Source organism: Salvelinus fontinalis, unplaced genomic scaffold (assembly GCF_029448725.1).
Source record: "Salvelinus fontinalis isolate EN_2023a unplaced genomic scaffold, ASM2944872v1 scaffold_0176, whole genome shotgun sequence".
NCBI classification, from domain to species: Eukaryota; Metazoa; Chordata; class Actinopteri; order Salmoniformes; family Salmonidae; genus Salvelinus; species Salvelinus fontinalis.
This window is the reverse complement of record NW_026600385.1, coordinates 126,059-151,721: the sequence shown is the minus strand read 5'-3', so window position 1 is coordinate 151,721 and position 25,663 is coordinate 126,059. Positions and strand designations below refer to the sequence as shown.

Here is a 25,663-nt window from a genome sequence, read left to right as displayed (position 1 = left end):
GGAAAGGAAGGGAGGGAGGAAGATGGAGGGAGGGGAGAGAGGTAGATGGAGGGAGGGGACGGAGGGAAAGGAAGGGAGGGAGGAAGATGGAGGGAGGGGAGAGAGGTAGATGGAGGGAGGGGACAGAGGGAAAGGAAGGGAGGGAAGAAGATGGAGGGAGGGGACGGAGGGAAAGGAAGGGAGGGAGGGAGGGGAGAGAGGAAGATGGAGGGAGGGGATGGAGGGAAAGGAAGATGAAGGGAGGAGAGAGACGTAGATGGAGGGAGAGGACAGAGGGAAAGGAAGGGAGGGAGGGGACGGAGGAAAAGGAAGGGAGGGAGGAAGATGGAGGGAGGGGAGAGAGGGAAAAGAAGGGAGGGAGAAAGATGGAGGGAGGGGAGAGAGGTAGATGGAGGGAGGGGACGGAAGAAAAGGAAGGGAGGGAGGAAGATGGAGAGAGGAAAAAAAAGACCCAGATTAGAAGCGTAAAGACACAGAGAGTTCAACAGGGGGAAAAGACATCTCTCTCCATCTCTTCTCTTCTTCTGTATCTACAGTATCTCTATTCTAACTTCAACATCTGTGTGTTCTCAGGTCCTCTAGTTGCTGGACGGACCAAAGAGTTTGTCCAGAGAATCCTGGAGGTGAGTGGAGGGGGGCTGACCAAGACTGGGGCCAAGGGCAAAGACACACAGACCCCCTCTGGACCAGGAGAGGAGACAGCTGTCTAATGTACCCGTCATCACCCATAACCCCCCCCTGGACCGGGAGAGGGGACAGCTGCCTAATGTACCCCCATCACCCCCACTGGACCAGGAAAGGAGACAGCTGCCTAATGTACCCCACATCACCCCTGACCCCCCCCCCCCGGACCAGGAGAGGAGGAGACAACTGCCTAATGGACTGACCAACACCACCAGCTCTCCTCCGACACCCCTCGGACACAGCCACCCACTCCTACCGTCCCCCACTACACTCTGTCATCTGGAGAATAGGTGGATGGGGAAAGGGATGGAGGGGGATGGAGAAAGAGATGGAGGGGGATGGAGAAAGGGATGGGGGGGATGGAGGGGGATGGAGAAAGAGAGGGAGGAGCAGATGGAGGTGGGGGTTACAGGTCAACAGAGACTGAGGTTTGAGTTCAACCCTCCCCTCTGTTTCAGCTCTGTTTCCTTCTGTCTCTTCAGTAGGGCTCTGTAACACACTCTTCTTACCTTCAGCTAATTACCAACACAGGCTAGCTGCTGACGGTGTGTGTGAGTCAGCTGATCTGTGGCTGTGTGTGTGTAGTATGAATGTGTGGGGTTGGTTTAATCTTTCCCTTCTTCAGTAAACTGTATTGGTATCCCATTGTGCCTATATGAATAGACATTGCACTGTTTGTAGATGATAGAGAAGTTGGCAGGGGGTTGGCATGAGGGTAGGGTAGGAAGAGAAGTGGGAGGGACGGGGGGGAGGGTCATGTTCAGTAGGCCACAACGTTCCTTGGAAGGTTCAGATAGAAATGGACTGTATGGAACAGACGTGCATCTCTGACATCTAGAGTAAGGAGTAATGTCCTCTCTATTCACAACATTGCTATCTGCAACGTTTGGCAGGTTTGGTTACACCCTCCTGGAATCGACCCTGCTTGTAAAGATCAGTGGGATGAGCCTCTTTTGACCAGTGAGCAACGTAATTGGTGCTTGCCACAGAGGGCATAAATGAGCACTTTGATTCGTAGCTGTATCCTGTCTATTCCCCTTTGAGAAACACCTGGGTCCTGTTCATCAGGCACCAAACGTAACTGGGAAGATTACCTGGACTTCTCCAATAAGAAACGCAAATGTTTGTTTTTTCCATTGCAAAACATCTTAAAACGTTTTGTTGGGTGCCCTAATGAACATGACCCTGAAAATGCAAGTTCCTTCTCTCAGAACGACCAGAGAACAGAGGATGAACTGTGATAACACCAAACATCAAAGCAACTGTAGCAGCTAAGACTTGTGGAGCTTTCGTCACAGAGTTAGAAGGAAGAAAAATTAACTTAAAAAAAAAAAGTAGCTATTAAATCCAACCGACCAAAGATGACACGAACAGCTGACATTTCAAAGAACTGAAATGAAAGCTGAAATGAAAGCTGAAGTGATCAGCCCTTACCTAACCCTCTCACTCCTACTACTGCCATTATCCAATCATTGTATCATCAATCTGAAGATGGCGTTGAATTGATTAACAAAAAAAACGTTGATCGTGTTAATGATTACCCTCACACATCCTTTATGAAAAGGACGCCTTTTGCTACCTGTATTATTGCCTGAAAGGTCGATTTGATACGTCAATCAGACATTCATTAAATCACTGTTAACATTTAAATCTGAGAGGAGTGTTGGGTAAGGCTAGCGTATACAGGACATGCCCATAGAGATGAATAGAGGGCACACTTCCCATTAAGTTAGGTGTTCTCTTTTTCCCATCTCTATGGAAGTGACAAAGCTCCTATCGGTCTGCCTTTAGCGCTACAGCATAACGCTGCCTGGGTGTTTGTGTTCAATATAAACAGAAAAGGGATGCGTCTGTCCTCCACGCCTTCTCCACGCCTTCTGCTTCGTCTGACTCCTAATGTGAACCTGTAGTGCACCTTCCTTTCTTAAAGGCAACAAGAGTCAACAGCTATTGTGCTGGAGCGTTTTTGTTACATTTGTCGTTAAAGTTGTTTGTGTTTTGTTGTTTTGTTTACTCACAAAGCCATGCTCCCACAAAGTGGGGATGGTCTTTTAACGACTAGAGAGGGTCTGAGTTCTGTTCTGCCCATAGAGTTAGAAAGAGGGCCTATCGGTTTTGTTTCTACAGCCCTCTTTCTAACTCTATGGTGCTGCCTTTGTTGGCCAAGCCAAAGGTGGTCGGTCTTGTAGCAGAAGTCCGACGTGATGCAGACCAGAGTACATTGTGTTTTAAAGGCCCGTGAGTGTCGTTGGTCACGCCAGTCACAAAACCTATTTGCACTGCGGTGGGTACAACCAAACACCTTCTAAAGAGTCATGTATCTGCACCTTTTTTTACACAGGATTATTGATTGACAGCCTATTTGTTGTATTTGGTCATGGTTTTCAACAACAGAAACTATTGTTGTCTGGGTCTGTAAATGGTGAATATGGTTTCTGGTTCAGTATACTATAGTATACGGTGCTCTGGTGAAATGTAACTTCTCACCTGAGCAACAACATGGCAGAACATCTTGCCAACGTTAAAAGGGCAAAGGGTGTTAACCTTGAAAGAGCAATGTTGTGTTAACCTTGAAAGAGCAATGTTGTGTTAACCTTGCAATGGTTAACACAACCTTGCAATGTTGTGTTAACCTTGAAAGATCAATGTTGTGTTGAAGTTGAAACTGTGTTAAAGGTCCAATGCAGCCATTTTATCTTAATATCAAATCATTTCTGGGTGAAAATGAAGTACCTGACTGTGATTGTTTCCAGTTAAAATGGTCAAAAAGAAACAAAACAAAGATAGCTTCTTAGCAAAGAGCAATTTCTCAAGCAAGAATTTGGACAGACTGTCTGGGAGTGGTCTGAGTGGGGAGGGAAACTGACAACTAGCTGTTATTGGCAGAGAGGGTTGGAACTCTTTCTTATTGGTCTATTAAGTAATTTGCCGTCTGGTGATGTCACCAGGCAGGCCAAAACTCCATCCCACCAAAACAGGCTGACATTTTCAAACAGCACTTACAATAAAAGTGCATTATCATAATTTTGACATATTAACCAAATCAAATGTTATTTGCCACATGCACCGAATACAACAGGTGTAGACCTTACTGTGAAATACTTTGTTCAGCAGCTTTATGGCTGGGGGAAGAAGCTGTTAAGGAGCCTTTTGGACCTAGACTTGGCGCTCCGGTACCGCTTGCTGTGCCGTTCAGTGGAAATATATGTAAAACACAGGAAATCAAATTTTTGTCTGCACTGGGCCTTTAACGTTGAAAGGGAAATGTTGTGTTTGAAGTGCCTACTAGAGCTATGAGCCACATAACCTACAGTACAGTATGCCTGAACAAAACAACCTAGTAATGAGCATACCTACTGGGCACAGACTGGTTGAATCAGCGTTGAATTGACGTCTGTGCCCAGTGGGTATTTACCTAACGATGTACACAGTCAAAGCAACCAAACAAGAGAAGAAATAAATAAATTTACGGCAGGACAATTTCAGAGGTGGGAGTGACAGATCACCATGGCGATGTTAAGCAATACTGTTCTGTTTTTTCAAAGAGAACCAACCTTGAGAAACCGGGCTGCGTTCCAGAGCCAATGTTCCATAAAAACGTTCCATTCTCACCTATGGAAATTCCATCCTTTAGAACGCCCCACCAGCGTGCTAAAGGGTCATTTACCTTAAACTATTTGGCGCTCAGGTGCACCGGCTGCTGCTGCGGTGATGGTCCTCAAAACTGAGGTGTGAAGATACTTAGAAACACTGTTTCAATACTTTAAAAAAAACATCGTTCTCTTCCTTGACATTATCACTAATATGATTTTCAAGGAGGAGAGAAAAGAAGGAATGAAGCATTTTTAAAAGTTTAAAACAGAGCAAGAGGACACAGGATGGTTATTACCCAGTACAAAACCGAAAAACTCCTTATCAGGCTTCAATCTGGAACGTTTTCGTGTAATTTTGGTAGTCCTGAACGCAGCCCGGAGCACTGTAAGGGAACACGATGCCAAAGACAGATGGTGGCTGGATTAAAAGAAGATACACTGGAGAGGACGACCAAATGGACAGTCAGGTCTGACATTACGTTGAGGCACTGTCCTTTTACTAGGAGACAGACCTCTTCCAAATCGCCCAAAACAACACAATGCTCTGAATGTTTTTTTACGTTACTCATAATGTGTATCATGATGAATCCACAAACACCCGTTGAGATTTGAGCTCAGAGTGGCTAGTATGATAATCATCATCTCTTTTAGGGGTGAATAGTAACTACCACGTAAGTTACATTTTCCCATTGATTTCAATACATGACTAAGTGAAAATTCGACTCAAAGTTAAGTTAGGACTTATTGTGTTCCAAATGTCCATACTAGCATACTACTGTACCATGTATTATGGAGCAATGTAGTGGGCAGATAGTGTTGTGTACCCAGTGGGCAAAAGCTGGTTGAAATAATAATTACAACTAGTTTATTAGCAGAACTGGTTGTAATCTGGTCCTGATAAAGTCATTTCTATCATGTCTTTCGAGCTGAGTAGTATTGACATTGGAATTCAAGCCTTGGTTGACTGCCTCTCTCTGTGTTGGTAAAATGGTGGAGAGTGAGTGTTACTGTACTGTGGTTATATATTTCTCTCTCTGGGAGGCTTCTCTTCTCCACACACACACACACCGTGCCAGAACAGTCACACGATCTCTTCTCTGGCAGGAGCACTAGCACTGCCCTCCTGCTGCTTTCTGCAACAACAACAACAACTGTAGAAATAACTTTAACAAACTCAAACTGTCGTTTTTCCCTCCCACTTAGGCCTACACTAACTGGATTTGTTTTTTTCTCTTCCTGTTCATGTACCGTTTCATGGGTTGTGTTTTGGGTTAACTTTGATGGAACGGGAGTGGCGGCGAGGTCTTGGCAAGAACACTCTCTCTCTCTACGCTCAGCTAGCATTCCTCCCACTCACTCTGCTACTCAGAACACTGTTTATGTTTTACCTTGAATAGAGGGGGGTGCCAGGGGAAAGTAGTCGAGTCAGATCTCCACCTTCAGCCCGATTTGCCACCTGGCATACAGTTGGGGGGGGGGGGGGGGGGGGGAGAAACCAGCCATCTGGCCGATCACAGATTGGGTGCATCCGAACTGACTCCCCGTTCAAGATATAGTGCACAACTTTTCACCAGGGCCCATAGGACTCAGCGCTGGTCAGAAGTTGTCCCCTATAGGGTGCCATTTCAGCCCAGCTCCCTGGTCCAACACAGCCTCACACTAAAGGGAAGCTAAACGAGTCGGCTCTGACAGACCGAAAGGCAGAGCTAGCCGATCCCAGAGACAGATCCTTCCTGATAATACTGCCTTTAGAAACACAGTTCTAGAAGGCCTTTGAGCAATCGACAACAAGGGCTGAATCCAGTTTGAACTGACTAACAGTTCAACAACAAGTTTGAGCACTGTATTACTTATTACACATTTGTAGGATGCATTTTTCTGCCAAATGTCTAGGCCCATACTGTAGTATGTTATAACGAGGTTGACAACAATACAAAGTATTCTGCCTACTTTTTCCATGTTCATACCAGGAAGAATGGAGCATTACCTCGTGTTCTAATCTAGTTGGTCTTCTGTAGGTGGAGAACACTATTCTCTCCATTCACTGTCTGAAATCGATGAAACTAAGGAAGGAGGTGAATTCCCCCTCAGCCCAATCAGTGTGTGTGTGTGTGAGAGAGAGAGAGCTGAAGAAGGCTTGTGTGTGCTTTGTTTAAAGCCTGAATGGGCTCGGATGTAAGATGACCCTGGTGGGACTACAGTGACCCCTCAGTGACTGGTCCTGAACTGAAGACTCTCTCACACACACACACACACCCACCCACACATTGTCCTCCCAGAGACTGGAGGCCCTCTCCTGTTTCAAAGATGACGTGACGCCCCGAGAGGAGAGCTCGGAGACTCTGGGTTTGTTACCCTAAACCCCATCAGGACTGTCAGACACGGACAGACAGAGGAAAACAAATGATACCCAAACCAATGATTTTCTAACAGAGCAAAGAAGAGGAATGGACATTCTAGAACACAGATTCTAGAACACGAGGAGCTCTTTAGGAACTGCAAAAAGTCTCTTCTGGACTACAAACAGGATACATTCCAGAACACCATGTCATCATGTCATGTACAGCACCCCCCATATCCCTTCACAACACCCCCCATATCCCTTCACAACTCCTCTAACCCCCTCCTCTGTTTTCAATAACCTACAATAATCACAATAGTACAATAAACGCTTTGGATTGGCAAAATACAGAATGGAATAACATTTAAAAAAAACATTAAAAAGCAGCAAGAAAAAAAAGTACAAAGTGCCGTACAAATAGCAGCATAATATTTTTGTTTTCTGTTTTGTGTGAGTATAATGTATATTTTAATATTTATATGCAGCTGTTGTATTAAAGTATATTTTTAAGAAAACACATTGGTAAGGGTGCTCTTTTTGTTTCCCTAGATAATAATTTGTTTGGACAGTGGCCGAATCTTCTTAAAGCTTCCCCTTCTTGTTTCCTTTCCTTGTTTCCTTTCCTACATCGTTAGCAAACTGAGAGAAAGCAAAACCCAAGAGTTTTATTCCGGATAATTCCGTCCCTGAAGAAAGTAAAACGGGGAGAGTCAGCCTTGGTCCTTGTGGTCCGTTGGCACACACATTGACCTGCGCCCGTCTCTCGTACCAGGATGATATAAACACCCAGAATGCCCTGGAAAGTGCCAACTGCCAACTTCGGCTCATGTCAGGGCACATTGACACAAGTTACCAAGACCTGCTAAACCAGCTCGGTCGTATATACTAGGCACCAAACAGAAGAAATGGAATGAAACAGGGACGGACTACCTGAACTTGTTCAATAAGAAAACTTGGTTTTCCGTGGCAAAACATTTTTGCTACCATGTTCACTAATGAATACGACCCTGGCTCTAAACATATACCAAGAGAAAGTACCCAAAGAGAAGCAACATGTTTTAAAACGTTGATTTATTTAAAACAGATGTTTGTTTTCCACATCCATGTTGAGTTATTTTTCCTCAACAAGAGACCGACAAGACAGTTAGGATTACGCCCCAAATGACACCCTATTTACTACATTGTGCAATACTTTAATCCCAAGCCCTATGGGACCTACTCTAACGTAGTGCACTATATAGGGAATAGGGCCTCACTCTAAAGTAGTGCACTATATAGGGAATAGGGCCCCGCTCTAACGTAGTGCACTATATAGGGAATAGGGCCCCGCTCTAACGTAGTGCACTATATAGGGAATAGGGCCCCGCTCTAACGTAGTGCACTATATAGGGAATAGGGCCCCGCTCTAAAGTAGTGCACTATATAGGGAATAGGGCCCCGCTCTAACATAGTGCACTATATAGGGAATAGGGCCCCGCTCTAACGTAGTGCACTATATAGGGAATAGGGCCCCGCTCTAAAGTAGTGCACTATATAGGGAATAGGGCCCCGCTCTAAAGTAGTGCACTATATAGGGAATAGGGCCCCGCTCTAACGTAGTGCACTATATAGGGAATAGGGCCCCGCTCTAAAGTAGTGCACTATATAGGGAATAGGGCCCCGCTCTAACGTAGTGCACTATATAGGGAATAGGGCCCCGCTCTAAAGTAGTGCACTATATAGGGAATAGGGCCCCGCTCTAAAGTAGTGCACTATATAGGGAATAGGGCCCCGCTCTAACGTAGTGCACTATATAGGGAATAGGGCCCCGCTCTAAAGTAGTGCACTATATAGGGAATAGGGCCCCACTCTAACGTAGTGCACTATATAGGGAATAGGGCCCCGCTCTAACGTAGTGCACTATATAGGGAATAGGGCCCCGCTCTAACGTAGTGCACTATATAGGGAATAGGGTGCCATTTGGAACACAACCTTGGTCCAGTTGATCATTGGCCCTTCTTTAGGAAGAGTCAAAATTCAAAATAGAGCTGCAACAATTAGAGGCCCCCTTCCTCTTGTTAAAATCTACAATAAAACAAACTGGTCAAAAACTGACAAGAGGTAAAACCGAGGGATGGCATAAGATCACATTCAAATGCTGCACTTGAAGATTTCAGCCGTAGAAACAGTCAAAAGCAAGTGTGAAGAATTGACATTAAAATCACTGACGCTACACTTCCACTTGCATTGTGACCACTCAAATTATACAGCTTCAAAATAACAGGACAGCTCCTTTTATTAGCAATTCAATGCATCTCATTTAACAACAGCAATACCTCCCAACATTATCAAGAGGAGTAGAGAAGACCGATAGTGATGGCTGATTGGATATTTACAGTACAGGGCAGGTGAGGAGCTGGTGGGTAACTAACATTGACAGTCTGTAACACACATCTTGGAGTTCAGTTGTGTGTGTTTGTACCACAGTTCAACACAATGCAATCAGACGGCATCAACTTCAATCCATTAAACACTGACAACCCGTTTCACTCTCCTAGCTTGTCATCAACAGAACTGGCTCAGAACAAACTGTTCCCAGCACCAAAACAAACCGCTTAAAAACGTTAAGAAGATACATCTCAAACATTTCGGATTCAATGAACCCCTGTAATAAATAGTTTGAGAAGGGAAAGGGGGATACCTAGTCAGTTGTACAACTGAATGCATTCAACTGAAATGTGTCTTCTGCATTTAACCCCTCTGAATCAGAGAGGTGCGGGGGGCTGCCATAATCGACATCCACGTCTTCGGCGCCCGGGGAACAGTGGGTTAACTGCCTTGTTCAGGGGCAGAACGACAGATTTTTACCTTGTCATCTCGGGGGTTCGATCAAGCAACCTTTCGGTTACTGGCCCAACGCTCTAACCACTAGGCTACCTTCCGCCTCATGTTTGATTGCTCATTGTAGTTTTTCAATACAAATCAATAAAGCCTTTTTCTATTTGAAAGCTTCAAATCAAAAGCATTACCACAGTGGGATTATTAAGGAATTAATGCACTTCCTGTTTGTGAGATTTACAGGAAGTATACTGGTCAGACACAAAGTTGGTATCGTCATGGTTACAATACTGTCCAAACAGACAATCAAAGGCAACCTTTTCAACAAAGAGTAGCTAGAAGTTACCCCTAACCACAGATACAGGGTCAGATTTTATTTGCATTCCCCTAATGGTTAAGGTTAGGATTAGGAGTAGGTTACTTGATTCTAGATCTGTGGTTAAGGACAACTTCAGCCTCAAACGTCAAGCTTCACCTTCCTTCACACAAAATGGCCAATACAGTGGTCCCTCTGCAACAGTGAATAATCTACAATAGAAATAGAATGGCTCGGTCCTCAGTCTTTCACCTGTTGGGATTTTCCTGTTTCGTTGTTTTAACGATCCAGTTCCCTCTTTATGATGTTTCGCCCACATTCTGCAATTCTCCTCCCCCTTTTGAAGGTTCCAGTTCCATGGCCCCTCCTACTTATGTTTACATCAACACTCTAGGTCAGAGGTTACTATAAATAGTGATTTGGACCTTGGTTGATATTTTCTGTTTTACGAGGGAGCTCGCGGTCAGGTCAACGTTGATATCTGTATCTGGGGTGTAAAGATGTGTAAAAACGGGAGTGTCCAGCACCCCCATAATTCAAACCTTCGTTGTAGGATGACGTTGCTATTGCATTTCTAGCCATTAGTCAACGTTATGATTCAGTGTGACTAAGATGGTCCTAGATCATTGTCCCAACAGGCCGTTGGTTCCAGTCAAGGTCATGATTTGTGGTTGATCATCTGATCCTAGATCAGTGCCTCTTAACAAATAGAGCACCAGTCAAGCCTACAACTCAGAGGGTGAAAGGTTGATCCTAGAGCTGTGCATACCAGGCTATGAACACCAGTTACTGAGAGCATCTCGACTCATCCTAGATCAGTAACCCCCCCCACACCCAAGGCCTCAGGTCAAGAAAGATTCAGAGTCTAAACGGATCCTGGATCAGGCCAGAAGAGCCTCCCCCTCCTCCACCCAGAGCAGGTCCAGGGCCTCAGCCTGCCTCTGTTCTCGCTGGTGGATCCTGCGGAGGCGGAGGATGTACAGCAGAATGGCCAGCAGGACCACCAGGATACAGGCAAAAAACAGGTAATGGTTGTAGACGAAGGAGGAACGCAGCCAGTTGGAGTGGCCCTGTTTAAACGACTCTGCCTGGAGGTCCCTGTTGGAGAGGAGAGATGGATTAATAACAGACAGACACACAGACAGACACACACAAGAAGTGCCTACTGACCTGAGAGGCAGGAAGCGTGTCTTAAACAGGATGGCTCCCAGGGTCCACTGCACCTCCTTGTCATAGACCAGCTGAGCAGTCTTCAGGCTGGGGTAGTCCTTAGGGAACCTGAAGCCTGAGTGGAGCACCTGGAACATCCAGGCTGACTTAAAACACTGGTACCTGGACAGGGAGAGAGGTGGTTGATGAGGTGAGGTATGCTGAGTATGCACAATATGCATTCCATTTTTATTAGATAGGCATTTCCAGACAGATGGTAATAGATGAATATCTAGTAGACATATAGAGTACAGCGGTAGAGAGGGTAACTGGGTTTACAGATGGACGTAGATGAATATCTATTAGACATATGGAGTACAGCGGTAGAGAGGGTAACTGGGTTTACAGATGGTAATAGATGAATATCTAGTAGACATATGGAGTACAGCGGTAGAGAGGGTAACTGGGTTTACAGATGGACGTAGATGAATATCTAGTAGACATATGGAGTACAGCGGTAGAGAGGGTAACTGGGTTTACAGATGGTAATAGATGAATATCTAGTAGACATATGGAGTACAGCGGTAGAGAGGGTAACTGGGTTTACAGATGGTAATAGATGAATATCTAGTAGACATATGGAGTACAGCGGTAGAGAGGGTAACTGGGTTTACAGATGGTAATAGATGAATATCTAGTAGACATATGGAGTACAGCGGTAGAGAGGGTAACTGGGTTTACAGATGGTAATAGATGAATAACTAGTAGACATATGGAGTACAGCGGTAGAGAGGGTAACTGGGTTTACAGATGGTAATAGATGAATATCTAGTAGACATATGGAGTACAGCGGTAGAGAGGGTAACTGGGTTTACAGATGGTAATAGATGAATAACTAGTAGACATATGGAGTACAGCGGTAGAGAGGGTAACTGGGTTTACAGATGGTAATAGATGAATATCTAGTAGACATATGGAGTACAGCGGTAGAGAGGGTAACTGGGTTTACAGATGGTAATAGATGAATAACTAGTAGACATATGGAGTACAGCGGTAGAGAGGGTAACTGGGTTTACAGATGGTAATAGATGAATATCTAGTAGACATATGGAGTACAGCGGTAGAGAGGGTAACTGGGTTTACAGATGGTAATAGATGAATAACTAGTAGACATATGGAGTACAGCGGTAGAGAGGGTAACTGGGTTGAAGGGTTTCTTACTTCAGCCTGGAGGAGTCCGCTTGTTTAGAGAACAGCTTGCTGTCTAGACGCTTGGTGAGGGTTGACCACTTGGTGGAACAATAGTCCTGCAGACAGACAGACAGGGGAGAACGGAGTTACCTCCTGGAAAGATCTCTTGGCGATATAAGAGCTTAAAAGACAGCCTGTTCCCAGATCTGTTTGTGCTATCGTTCCAACTCCTCGTCATGCCAAACCTGACAAGGAGTGGCGTGACGACACAAACAGACTGGTACAAGGCTAACTTGAAGAGAATGACAAACAAGTCATTTTCTTTCCTTTCACGAAACCAATATTTTCCCTTAGATTTCTTAGGCAGTGCACAGAAAGGCATCTTCCAACGATTTTTGTTGTTGTTGTTGAAACCAGACTTTTAAAAAATCGGGAACAAGAGAGCTAGGTGAGGAGAAGCCTAACCTGCCTAGGTAATGACAGAGGAAACCCAGGTCTAGAATATCTGATCATGATAAGTTCTAGAATGATGAGCTGTGGTTACCGTGGCAGCCTTGGAGTACTTGGCGCTGTCGTACGGTCCCCCCATCCTCAGTACATCCTCGGTGCAGTAGAAGAACTCAGAGAAGCCATAGAACTCTGAGTTGCTGTAGTCGATGGGGGCCTGGTACACCCCCCTGGGGGATCCCATGGTGCCGTTGTGGAGACCCAGGAAAGGCCTGACTGCTCCCTGGCACCGCGCCCAGTCCCCCTGCCCTCTCAGGTGGACCGCACGGCCGTCCCGACGCACCACGTCTGATAGGCCGACAGGGAGGCACGGGTCTGCAAGGGGCGTGGCTTCCATCATGCCTGTCTGATCACCTGTCAGTCTGGAGGACAACCAGGAAGTGACACGAAGGAAGGGATAGTCAGTCGATCAATCAATCATTGAGTTCTCACACTCAAGGTGTTGAGATGAAATTGGAGAATGGTGAGGAATTTCAGAATGTGACCCTCTGTTTATGCAAGTGTGAATGTGTCTGTATATGTGTGTGCCTTTGTGTATGTATGTATGTATGTATGTATGTATGTATGTATGTATGTATGTACGTACGGTGCCTTTGGTAAGTATTCAGACCCCTTGACTTTTTCCACATTTTGTTACATTACAGCCTTATTCTAAAATGTTTTTTTTTTTTTATCCTCAGCAATCTACTCACAATACCCCATAATGACAAAGTGAAAACAGGTTTTTAGAAATGTTTGCAAATGTATTAAAAATAAAAAACAGAAATACCTTATTCATATAAAAGTATTCAGACTCTATGCTATGAGACTCGAAATTGAGGTCAGGTGCATCCTGTTTCCAGTGATCATAATTGCGATGTTTCTACAACTTGATTGGAGTCCACTTGTGGTAAATTCAATAGATTGGACATGATTTGGAAAGGCACACACCTGTCTATATAAAGGTCCCACAGTTGACAGTGCATGTCAGAGGAAAGACCAAGCCATGAGGTCGAAGGAATTGCCCGCAGAGCTCCGAGAAAGGATTGTGTCGAGGCACAGATCTGGGGAAGGGCACCAAAAAAATGTCTGCAGCATTGAAGGTCCCCAAAAACACAGTGGCTTACATCATTCTTAAAATGGAAGAAATTTGGAAACACCAAGACTCTTCCTAGAGCTGGCTGCCCAGCCAAACTGAGCAATCGGGAGAGAAAGGCCTTGGTCAGGGAGGTGAACCTTCCAGAAGGACAACCATCTCTGCAGTACTCCACCAATCAGACCTTAATGGTAGACTGGCCAGATGGAAGCCACTCCTCAGTAAAAAGGCACATGACAGCCTGCTTGGAGTTTGCCAAAAGGCACCTAAAGGATTCTCAGACCATGAGAAACAAGATTCTCTGGTCTGATGAAACCAAGATTGAACTCTTTGGCCTGAATGCCAAGGTCATATCTGGAGGCAACCTGGCACCATCCCTACGGTGAAGAATGGTGGTGGCAGCATCATGTTGTGGGGATGTTTTCCAGTGGCAGGGAGACTAGTCAGGATCAAGGAAAAGATGAACGGAGCACAGTACAGAGAGATCCTTAATGAAAACCTGCTCCAGAGCGCTCAGGACCTCAGACGGGGGACAACAAGTGGCGCAGTGGCCTAAGACACCGCATCTCAGTGAAAGAGGAGTCACTGCAGCACCTGGTTCAAATCCAGGCTGCATCATATCCAGCTGTGATTGGGAGTCCCATAGGGCGGCGCACAATTGGCCCAGCGTCGGCCGGGTTTGGCCGGGGTAGGCCATCATTGTAAATAAGAATTTGTTCTTAACTGACTTGCCGAGTTAAATAACTGTTAAATAACAGTAAAAACGAACCTAAGCACACAGCCAAGACAACGCAGGAGTGGCTTCAGGACAAGTCTCTGAATGTCCTTGAGTGGCCCGGACTTGAACCTGATCGAACATCTCTGGAGAGACCTGAAAATAGCTGTGCAACAACGCTCCCCATCCAACCTGACAGATCTTGAGAGGATCTGCAGAGAAGAATGGGAGAAACTCCCCAAATACAAATGTGCCAAGCTTGTAGAGACATACCCAAGAAGACTCAAGGCTGTAACAAAGTACTGAGTAAAGGGTCTGAATACTTATGTAAATGTCATATGTTTTTTGTTTTTTTACAGTGATGGAAAAAGTACCCAATTGTCATACTTGAGTAGAAGTAAAGATAACTTAATAGAAAATGACTCAAGTAAAAGTTGAGTCAACCAGTAAAATACTACTTGAGTAAAAGTCTAAAAATATTTGGTTTTAAATATACTTAAGTATCAAAAGTTAAAAAAATAATAATTTCACATTCCTTATATTACGCATACCAGACGAGCACCATTTTCTTTTTTTAAGGATAGCCAGGGGCACACTCCAACACTCAGACATCATTTACAGATAGCCAGAGGCACACTCCAACACTCAGACATCATTTACAAACAAAGCATGTGTTTAGTGAGTCCGTCAGATCAGAGGCAGTAGGGAGGACCAGGGATGTTCTCTTGATAAGTGTGTGAATTGGACTATTTTCTAAATGTAATGAGTACTTTTGGGTGTCAGGGAAAATGTTTGGAGTAAAAAGTACATTATTTTCTTTAGAAATGTAGTGAAATAAAAGTGAAAGTAGATAAAAATATAAAAGTAAAGTACAGACACCCCAAAAAACTACTTAAGTAGTACTTTAAAGTACCATTACTTAAGTACTTTACGCCACTGATTTTTTATAACGGGGTATTGTGTGTAGATTGATGAAGAAAAAAAGTCAAGGGGTCTAAATAGGCACTGTATGTATGTATGTATGTATGTATGTATGTATGTATGTATGTATATATGTATATATGCATGCATGTATGTATGTATGTATGTATGTATGTATGTATGTATGTATGTATGTATATGTATGTATATGTATGTATGCATGTATGTATGCGTGTATGTGTGTATGTGTGTGAGTGTGTGTGTGTGTGTGTGTCTCGCTCTCTCTGCGTCCGTGTGTGTGTCCCCCTGCCGGTCCTACCTGTTCTTGGTGATGGTGGAGTTGACCAGCTGGTCTTCGTAGCGTTGTCGAGCCATGTTCCCCCCGAAGCCCAGGAAGGTGGTGACATATACACGATAGACGTGCTGCGTGTGCTCTGAATCACAGCCCAGGTTAAACTCTGCCAGCAGGCTCTTACCAGACTCCTCCTGTAGAGGGAGACAGAGAACCCCATACATGACTTCAACCATAACATCCTGCTCTGGGGTGAAGTTTCCCCTGGGTACCCATCTAAAGTCAGCTTCCCAATTCTAACCATAACCCTTAGTGCGGAAAATGCTAAACTGGCCCAAGATCAGTAGCAACTTCACCCTACTCCTTGAATAAAAGCTTTGTAAAGATCTTGGCGTTCAATTATTTGAGATAAAAGGGAGATTCATAAAGGCACCAAATGGAAGAAAACGCACGGAAACAGGGAAGGACTACCTGAATGTGTCCAATAAGAAATGCTCATGTTCTTTTTTCCGTTACAAAACGTTTCGCTACGGTGTGCCCTAATGAATACGACCCTGGTGTGGCGATTCAGGACGCAGACATTATCTCCAATACATGGTGTGGTTTACTAAACCCTAACATCAGGCCTACCAGTATACACAACAGCCAGTCGTACCACACAAATAGAATGAGAATGATAGCTCTCAGGTGGATCCTTCCTTACCTGTTCAGGTGAACTGAAGTGGACCGCGCTAGGCACCTCATAGGCGATCTGCAGCGAGGCTCCGCCCATGTCCATGATGCCCACTGTACGCCGCCGGCTAATTGGGTGATGGTTCTGTGACCCTGTAGTGACCTCCACCATTGCATCATCTTCTAGGAAAATTGAGTGTCAGGTCAACGATGGGTAACCGGTCAAATGTAGGTACGTACGTAAAAGGTATGAATGATCAACTTACATTTTTTACCCAGTCGGTTCAAAAGGACAATGCATGTCCATATACACAAACCCCGGCATCACACTTTGGCAAACACGCAATCAGATGCTGTCGAATCTGGTTCATCATCATAATTAGCTAGTCGGATTCAGTCTTTCACGATTATCATGTCTCACTGCGCAATGTTACCAAATAAAAATCTTTATCATCCTGTCCAGATTTTACAACCTGCTTCAGTTCTGTATTTGATCTGCGCATGTGAGTGGAGTTAGTAAAAACTGAAAGGAAGAACCGGGACGAAAGTAACACAGTTTTTTCCCTAATTACTCAGAGATCGATAGAGCTAGAGACACCATATTTTACGACACACAACTTATACATGTCCTCTACCATTAGCAACTGTAATAGCACTTCTAGGGTAAATTAGTTTAAATGAAATAGACAGAGAACACAGAACTACGGCAACGTTACTTTTGTACCTGCCAACAGGGAGGGAGTAACACAGCTTTGGGACGGAAATAACAGTTGGTGAGAAGTGCACAATATCTACAGTATCTCCATGTTCCTAGTTTGTAATGCTCGTTACTTTCAACAAATGTACCGTCAGCCATCATTTCATGTTTGTGTCGATTTAAATAAATAATGCAATAGGTTCGTAATTTATGAAAATTAACCAACCACAATATTAAAAATGGGACTAAAATGGATCACATAATAGCTATATTCACCATCATTTTCTCATCTCACTTTAATGGTACGTAGTGGGAGTTGTTGTTCACAATAATCAGTGACTATTCATGATTAGCTCTACCAATCAGGTGCGCTGCAGCTGTCCTTGTCATGCGCGCTTCTCGTGTCTTGATAGAATAAACGACTTCATTCTCTTCACAAATGGAAAAATCATCATGCTCATCACATTTCCATGGCTTGAGAGAAGGTAACTGACCACCAGAATATATATAAGATATATATTTTTAACCATTAACCTGCCGAAAAAAGTTTGTGAAAAGCTGATCTGTCAAGTCAATTGATTAAGGCAGAATTGTAATGATGTCATATCATTTTCAAACATTCCGTCACGTGTTAATGTTTGGCTGACATTATAAGAGCAATATGAACTAGAGGGAGATGAGACAATGGCCTGTGCTTAGAAGTTGAGTTTATTTTATTCCAGGTCATCAGTTTACATTGTGTTACTTTCGTCCCACCCTTCTTTCCTGTAACTTCTCCCAGGCTAATACCCAAGACTAGCTAGCATGATACTTGGAACCTATGCTGTCATTTAATCACTAGATTGGTGAAGAAAACTAAGTATGTTTGGAACCTTAAAACCCCTAAACAACTCCACAGCCGGAAAACACTTCCGGGTCGCTATTTTTTAACGTCACTCAAAACCACGTTTTGTTAATAACTTGGCGACACAGGTTCAGACTGGGCTGGTTTTTTGCAGGGAGCTCATCCTCTGCATTGGGAACGTGCTGACTTCACTACGTCGTTCTAGCTTCTGTATTATCTGAGCAAATGGGTGCGTTACTTTCGCCCTGGCTCTCCCCCTATGCATCTTAGAAATACTTTTCACATACAAACTTTATTTGTCCGAACTCAGAATCATATAGGCTTCCCCAAAATAACATGGTCGCTGTGGTAGAATGTTTATTTTGATTGATAAATGCTGAAAATGGCCATCAGGTAGCCTGATTTCAGATGTGTCCATGTAAACAGGATTATCAGGAAAAACTTTCTTCTTGCAGCGCATGTAGGCTAAACATTTATATCAAACTATTATATTAATCTGAACATTCACAATAAACGTATTGTGTGCATACTCAGTGCCGGCCGTGTTCCTATTGGTCAGTCACCGGGATCGGCTCGTAACACCAGCCACACTATACGATAAAGGCAAATCAATTCTGATACTGCAACAACTTTGTCAGAGCCTACGACCGCACGTGGCGTTACTTACTAGACCCGGTCACACTAAATGAGCCAAGACGGCCGATAATCGTTTACGACCTAAGAATTTGTCCACGACGTGGATATTTTGTTTGGGACGGCAAAATCGTGGCATAACATGGCTAAAATCGTCGTCTGCGAAGGCCTTAACCGAGCCTTGAGACATGGGTATAGCCGCCATGTACGGCATCTAACGCCCTGTAAAATGGTGGCTACCGATATGTTTCAGGCCTACAGCTAAGCCATAACTCTATAGAAAATCCAGCCGCATCCTTTGCAGTGGACATACAAGCGACATCATCAACGAAGCCATAACCTCACACTCACCGTACTCCGCATGGTCAAAGCGTCCCAACACAAAGTTAATACCAATCCATGCATACACACCTGCGGGCAGAAAGGCAGTGTTAACATTAACGCCACAAAGCACACACAGAGGACAGGTGCAGTATATTAGTTCAATTAGACCATTTGGCCTTTTTTCACACCAATATATACACATTCAGCAGACACTTTTATCAAAAGCCACTTAGTCGAGCATGGATACAGTTTATGTATGGGTGGTCCCAGGAGTCGATCAGTGTCTAGGTATAACTGTACCATATTCCCATCAGGCTCACAGCTCTCTGTCTCACCTTCCTGTTTCCCAGAGATCACCTCTGCATGGGAGCTGGAGAACAGGAAGTCAAACTCCACTGGAACATCTCTTACCAGGTCCTCCAGGATAGCAGCCTGCTGACTGGGAGGGGAGTGACATGGGGAGAAATAAACACACTTTTTAAACCGCTGTTAGAGATGTATAAATCAATGCCCTAAACCTCCCACAGATCTCTAGGGGGGAATCCTGTGCTTGACCCCCAGCTGACCCTTGAACCCTGACAAAGTGGAGGTGGAGAGCTGAGGCCTACCTCTCAGGCAGCAGTCTCATGCCAGCAGTACAGAGGATATAGAGAGGAGTCTCCTTGTGTTTCTTCCTGGGGACATGGGTGGCAGCGAAGGAAAGGAGGGGGTGGAGGTAGTCACTGGCCTTGGCTGGGCTCAGCGCCATGGTGGAAATACCTGGAGAGGAAAGGGGAGAAAGGAAGGAGAGAGAAAGAGAGAGAGAAGCGAGAGAGGTTAGTGATAGCTGAGTTGAGGATGAGGTAGTGGCCTTGGCTGGGGTGTAACAGGGCAGATGTACTATTTCTCTGTAAATTCTACTGTTCATTTAGTGGGAACAGAGCAGCTGCTAACTGCTTAGCAATTGAGGTCCTACTCAGTCCCAGTGTGTTCAGGTATCAGGCCAATAGGGGGTAATGGAAAGAATGTTGAGATAAGGAGCAGGTTGAGGACATGTGTACGTGTGGCCTGACAGTAGGGAAAACAGGTAGAAACCCTCCACACTGTGTGACAACAACTAACTTCCTCTGGGGTGCCACGCCCCCACATGGTGAACATGTAGGTAACTCCCAAAATAAAGGAAACACTTGAGTAAATGGGGGACACAAAGTATACCGAAAGCAGGTGCTTCCACCCAAGTGTGGTTCCTGAGTTCATTAAGCAATTAACATCCCATAATGCTTAGTGCTTAGGGTCATGTAGAAAAACACCTAGTTGCTCATCATTTTGGCTACTATGGCTAGAATAAGAGGATCTCAGGGACATTGAAAGAGGGGTCCCAAAGGAGCTTAGTGGGTTTAAAGTGTATGTGTTCAGATCTCAACCCAATTGAACACTTACGGGAGATTCTTGGGCTGCACCTGAGACAGCGTTTTCCACCACCATCAACAACATCAAATGAAGGGATTTCTAATGGACGATCCCTCCAGCAGAGTTCCAGACACAGATGGTAGAATCTGTTCTAGCAGTTGTAACGGCTCAACGCCCTACTAAAACACTTTCTGCTGGCGTTTCCTGTATGTTGTCAGTTACCGGTAACTACTGTATCTTAGTTCTCTCTGTACTAGAGGTGAAGAGGTCGAGGGGCATCTGACAGAGTAAAGACGACGTGTTTCTGCTGTGATGTGGCAACGGCAGTGGTGAGGATAACATCCCTTTCTCCTGGTCATTCAACAGTTATGTTGTTCTCTGCTGTTGTTATTGTAGCCCCGCCCCACCACCCACACTCTTTCCTCACCAGGTTTGATCTTCTTGACCACAGGGTGGCGGTCGTGGTCCCTCATCTGCCTGATGTCCAGCAGGGTGTGGAGGTTTCCATGGTGGGGGGGCCAGTAGTACACATACACCCTGGAGCCGCTGCTGCCGCAGTCCACCACGATCCCGTAGTTTAGAGCTGCGTTGGTGACATCCGTAGCCTCCATGGTCTCCACAGATGAGAGGTATCTAGGGGTGATAGCGGGAGACGGAGAGAGAAACATGTTAGACACCATACACTATGAATGCAGAGTCTGGGTTGACTTAGTAGTAGCACAGTGAAAACACTTTGCCTGGTGTGTTTGTTTGTTTGTTTGTGTGTGTGCCTGTTTGTCTCTCGCTCTCTCTGTCATTCTGTCTGTCCGTTCAGCTGACGTCTCACTCACTTGTTGACATGTCCCCTGTGGCGCTGGGGCCCCCAGAGCTCAGTCTGGTAGACCCCCAGGAAAACCAGGGCAGAGCAGGTGAGGAACACCAGGAAGAAGGCCCTTTGCCTGGGCACACAGCCCAGAGACAGCAAGGACACACTGCAGTACCAGGAGGCTGGCAGGCATGAGAAAGTGATCCTGGAGGAGGAGGGGAGGTTTTCATTACTATCATAGATATAACCTAGTACAACATAACGCATGGACACGCGCAGTTATTACATTACTAGTTCTGTATAACATAACACTGTGGTAACATTTCAGACAATCCTAAACATTACACCTCTTCACCTAAACACATGCTGAAGTTCACATCCTGCCATCAGGTCAATACAGCCGTCCAGTTAGTGTGTGTTGCCTCGTGGTCCTTCTGAAGAACAACCAGTTTGTGGTCCAGACGTTGTCCTTTGAGACCACTATTATACCAGTGTGCCGATTCACTTTTTGTTCTATTTTTTGAATCCTCTCTGATCCACCACCTGGGAAGAGTGTTTATGGACACACCACCCCTGGTCCAGCTTTAGACACACCACCCCCGGTCCAGCTTTAGACACACCACCCCCGGTCCAGCTCTAGACACACCACCCCCGGTCCAGCTCCAGACACACCACCCCCGGTCCAGCTTCAGACACACCACCCCCGGTCCAGCTCCAGACACACCACCCCCGGTCCAGCTCCAGACACACCACCCCCGGTCCAGCTCCAGACACACCACCCCCGGTCCAGCTCCAGACACACCACCCCCGGTCCAGCTCTAGACACACCACCCCCGGTCCAGCTCCAGACACACCACCCCCGGTCCAGCTTCAGACACACCACCCCCGGTCCAGCTCCAGACACACCACCCCCGGTCCAGCTCCAGACACACCACCCCCGGTCCAGCTCCAGACACACCACCCCCGGTCCAGCTCCAGACACACCACCCCCGGTCCAGCTCCAGACACACCACCCCCGGTCCAGCTCCAGACACACCACCCCCGGTCCAGCTTTAGACACACCACCCCCGGTCCAGCTTTAGACACACCACCCCCGGTCCAGCTCCAGACACACTACCCCCGGTCCAGCTCCAGACACACCACCCCCGGTCCAGCTCTAGATACACCACCCCCGGTCCAGCTCTAGACACACCACCCCCGGTCCAGCTCTAGACACACCACCCCCGGTCCAGCTCTAGATACACCACCCCCGGTCCAGCTCTAGACACACCACCCCCGGTCCAGCTCCAGACACACCACCCCCGGTCCAGCTCCAGACACACCACCCCCGGTCCAGCTCCAGACACACCACCCCCGGTCCAGCTCCAGACACACCACCCCCGGTCCAGCTCCAGACACACCACCCCCGGTCCAGCTCCAGACACACCACCCCCGGTCCAGCTCCAGACACACCACCCCCGGTCCAGCTCCAGACACACCACCCCCGGTCCAGCTCCAGACACACCACCCCCGGTCCAGCTCCAGACACACCACCCCCGGTCCAGCTCCAGACACACCACCCCCGGTCCAGCTCCAGACACACCACCCCCGGTCCAGCTCCAGACACACCACCCCCGGTCCAGCTCCAGACACACCACCCCCGGTCCAGCTCCAGACACACCACCCCCGGTCCAGCTCCAGACACACCACCCCCGGTCCAGCTCCAGACACACCACCCCCGGTCCAGCTCTAGAAACACCACCCCCGGTCCAGCTCTAGAAACACCACCCCCGGTCCAGCTCCAGACACACCACCCCCGGTCCAGCTCCAGACACACCACCCCCGGTCCAGCTCCAGACACACCACCCCCGGTCCAGCTCCGGACTCACCACTCCCGGTCCAGCTCTAGACACACCACCCCTGGTCCAGCTCTAGACACACCACCCCTGGTCCAGCTTTAGACACACCACCCCTGGTCCAGCTCTAGACATATCTCTGTATTTCGATGGATGGTTATCCTACGCAGTTAGAGATTCGAGCTAGATTGGCTAATAACACAACCCACAAATAAAAAGTGTGTGTTACCTTGCCATATGTCCAAGCAGCAAGACCTAGCAGCAGAGTTAGCTGGCTGTCACCTCCTCATGGTTGGGAACGTACTACGTGGACCCAGGTGTTGCTTTCCCCTGGTGATCTAGAGAGAAGGACATAGAGATTGTCAAGTCGGAAGAAAAGTCAGTCACCACGTATCCCTTCCAGTTAGTTGTGGACATGAAACATAGGTAGCTAGGCCTATCATTTGTAAATTACAGAGGCACCAAGGAACAGCCAACTAGCTAGATGTGTTGAGTTCAAGCGGTGTCAACACGAATAGATACAGTACATGCATGTGCAATAGAAACCCACCCTCCTACCTCTGCCCAGACTGGTCTCATAGACTAAACATAACATAGTAAACGAAAATCCAGGCAACTCAAATTAGTATTATATGTTACGTTTAGTATGGTTACATAAGGAAAGAATTAGAGTGTGGTTGGTCAGGGTGGGCGTAGAACGCGAACTTCTAGCAACCCAAGGTTGCACGTTCGAATCTCATCACGGACAACTTTAGCCTCTATGAATACGTGAGAGGTAGACTCCGTTCTCGTCGTTAACATGTAGGCTCACTTTTTGTGAACAATCCCATCACAAGTCAGAATGTTGAAAAGATTCATTTGAATGTACATTACCTGATTTATACTTATGTAGAAGGTAATCTGAGGCAAAATATGTACAAAGTAGTGTTATTAACTAGACTTTCAGTACGCTGGTCTGTATATCAGTTAGTATTTTCAATGCAGATGCAATTCGCACGCAACTTGCACAAAATGTCAGCAATGGCCGAGTTTAACCAAAGCACAGACCGAATGTTGTCCCACGCAATCAGCTGGCAAATTTCACAAGCACTTCCAGCTGATTGTGAGGGAATGTGCTTTGGTCTATAATGTTTGGTTAAATTCGGCTATTGTTTACATATGGTGCATCACGTGAAATGTGTCAGGAGATGTAAAATACACATGACAGAACCTACCAGTGCCGCAAAAACTTAGGTAAACAATTGTATTTTATTTAACAATACTTTACTGTGTACATTTGATCCCCACTACTTCCCGGCAAAAGGGCAGCACCGACAACCTGTAAAGTGACCTCAAATACATTTTTTTATCAACATTCTGGCTTGTAGAGACTATGGAGTCTTTTTTACAGTGACTTCTTTCAAACTGATTATCCATGGAGTAACCATGGCAACAGTTTGATGTTTAGGCAACTTTGCAACTACTTTGCATGTTAGCTAACCCTTCCACTTACCATTTAACTTTACGCCTAACCCTAACTTCTAGCCTTGCTAACGTTAGCCACCTAGCTAACGAATTGCAATTCGTAACATATCATACGAATTGGATGATTGGCATCCACACATTAATACATACATACCATATTTTACATCCCCGCCGTGTTACGTCTACCCCTGAGTCCAGGTTGCTCTGCCAACTAGTTCATCTATTATTTAAACAGTGTTTTACGTTATGTAAGATGTATTACTTGCCAGTAAATTGTTAGCTCTACAAGCTAAACTAATCTCAATTCACCCACTGACTGCAATTTAACAAAGAATGAATATGTGGCCTGTGCAGAGAATTTGTATTGACATAGCGATTTGGATTGACTAAAACTAGAACAACAATACTGATAACTAACCGGCTTCCGGTGAATGCTACAGCTGTAGCCAGGTGGCTAGATATAGCCATACACTGTGACATTGTCACCGTTCCATACTCACTTTGATACAAATTAACGCTGGCCGTCACGTCATTCCAGTCGTTTTAATCACGGTGGATCCTACCCCTTAATCACAGATTAACAACAAAAATACATTTTCTTCTAACGAGATTAATCCTCACCCAGGAAAATAAAATAAAAAGCTTTAAATCCATCAGATGACGTAGCTTCCGGTAGCCGACGTGGCCACGTCACAGAACACGTCGCTGTCCAATGTGCTGAATGATGCCCCCGTGTGGTGCGTGCGATTTGTACAATCATGTTTGACCAAGGCATATTGATATTGGTCCGTTTAAAATCTATAGCTGTTATGTATCTTTTGATGTATATTATTTATCTGCATACATTTACATTCTTGCATCGCTTCCATTGCATGCACTGCATGCACAGTGAGCCTGGCATGCATCATTTCACGCAGTAATTTCACAGTAGACAGAACAGTGACGACCTTCGAAGCCAATGTTGGGGACACATTTTAATATAACTAAACCCTATGCGCAATAAGCGCTGATGCATGTCATTTGAATCAAATGATTGACCTTGGTGGTGATCGGAAACTCACTACAGTAAAACATGTGACTGCTGTGGCTACGAAAATGGAGCTTATAAAAGTGTCACTGCCCCTTTGGTCTATTCCCGCCTTATTTTATGAATAATTACACGGTAAATCAGCCAATCGCTGGGATTCATTCCATATTTCATTAGGATTGACTGGTGAAATACACAATCATGTAACCGTTTCCGGCGTGACTCACTGACAAGCCCTCTCCAGTCCGCCAAGTGCATTATTCCCCTTGCCGACTTTAGCCTCCCCTTGAGCCACAGTGTCGGTCTGGTGGGGCCCGTCATCCGCTGGAGCTACCCTCGACAACCCTCAAGAGATTGGCGGCGAAAGTGTCG

The 25,663-nt window shown here is 45.8% G+C and overlaps 2 protein-coding genes across 10 annotated transcripts in view; one reads left to right on the top strand and one right to left on the bottom strand.

Annotated features, from left to right (window-relative positions):
• The window catches only part of LOC129844123 (CREB3 regulatory factor-like), a 37,892-nt gene extending 32,614 nt beyond the window's left edge, over positions 1-5,278 (top strand). For all 6 annotated transcript variants that reach the window (XM_055912527.1, XM_055912524.1, XM_055912528.1 and 3 more), the window contains exon 9: positions 574-5,278. In XM_055912527.1, coding sequence (XP_055768502.1) covers positions 574-710 — 137 coding nt within the window. In that variant the 3' untranslated portion in view covers positions 711-5,278. The remainder of the gene's footprint in view (positions 1-573) is intronic.
• A 3,597-nt stretch (positions 5,279-8,875) lies between these two features.
• LOC129844122 (ectonucleoside triphosphate diphosphohydrolase 7-like) lies at positions 8,876-25,599 on the bottom strand. Of its 4 annotated transcripts, none has more exons than XM_055912521.1 (13): positions 25,519-25,599; positions 23,030-23,138; positions 20,991-21,170; positions 20,588-20,793; positions 19,380-19,530; positions 19,107-19,210; positions 18,799-18,858; positions 16,305-16,456; positions 15,629-15,795; positions 12,636-12,960; positions 12,122-12,207; positions 10,922-11,083; positions 8,876-10,849 (listed from the first exon to the last, which is right to left on the bottom strand). In XM_055912521.1, exons 2-13 carry the CDS (start codon positions 23,035-23,037, stop codon positions 10,633-10,635), a joined length of 1,818 nt encoding a protein of 605 aa, XP_055768496.1. In that variant the 5' UTR covers positions 23,038-23,138; positions 25,519-25,599; the 3' UTR covers positions 8,876-10,632. The 4 variants fall into 4 exon arrangements, with proteins under 4 accessions (XP_055768496.1, XP_055768494.1, XP_055768497.1 ...); XM_055912519.1 differs by lacking the exon at positions 25,519-25,599 and adding an exon at positions 24,765-24,949; XM_055912522.1 differs by lacking the exon at positions 25,519-25,599 and adding an exon at positions 24,765-24,949 and having other exon boundaries at positions 16,305-16,453.
• Positions 25,600-25,663: the final 64 nt, after the last annotated feature.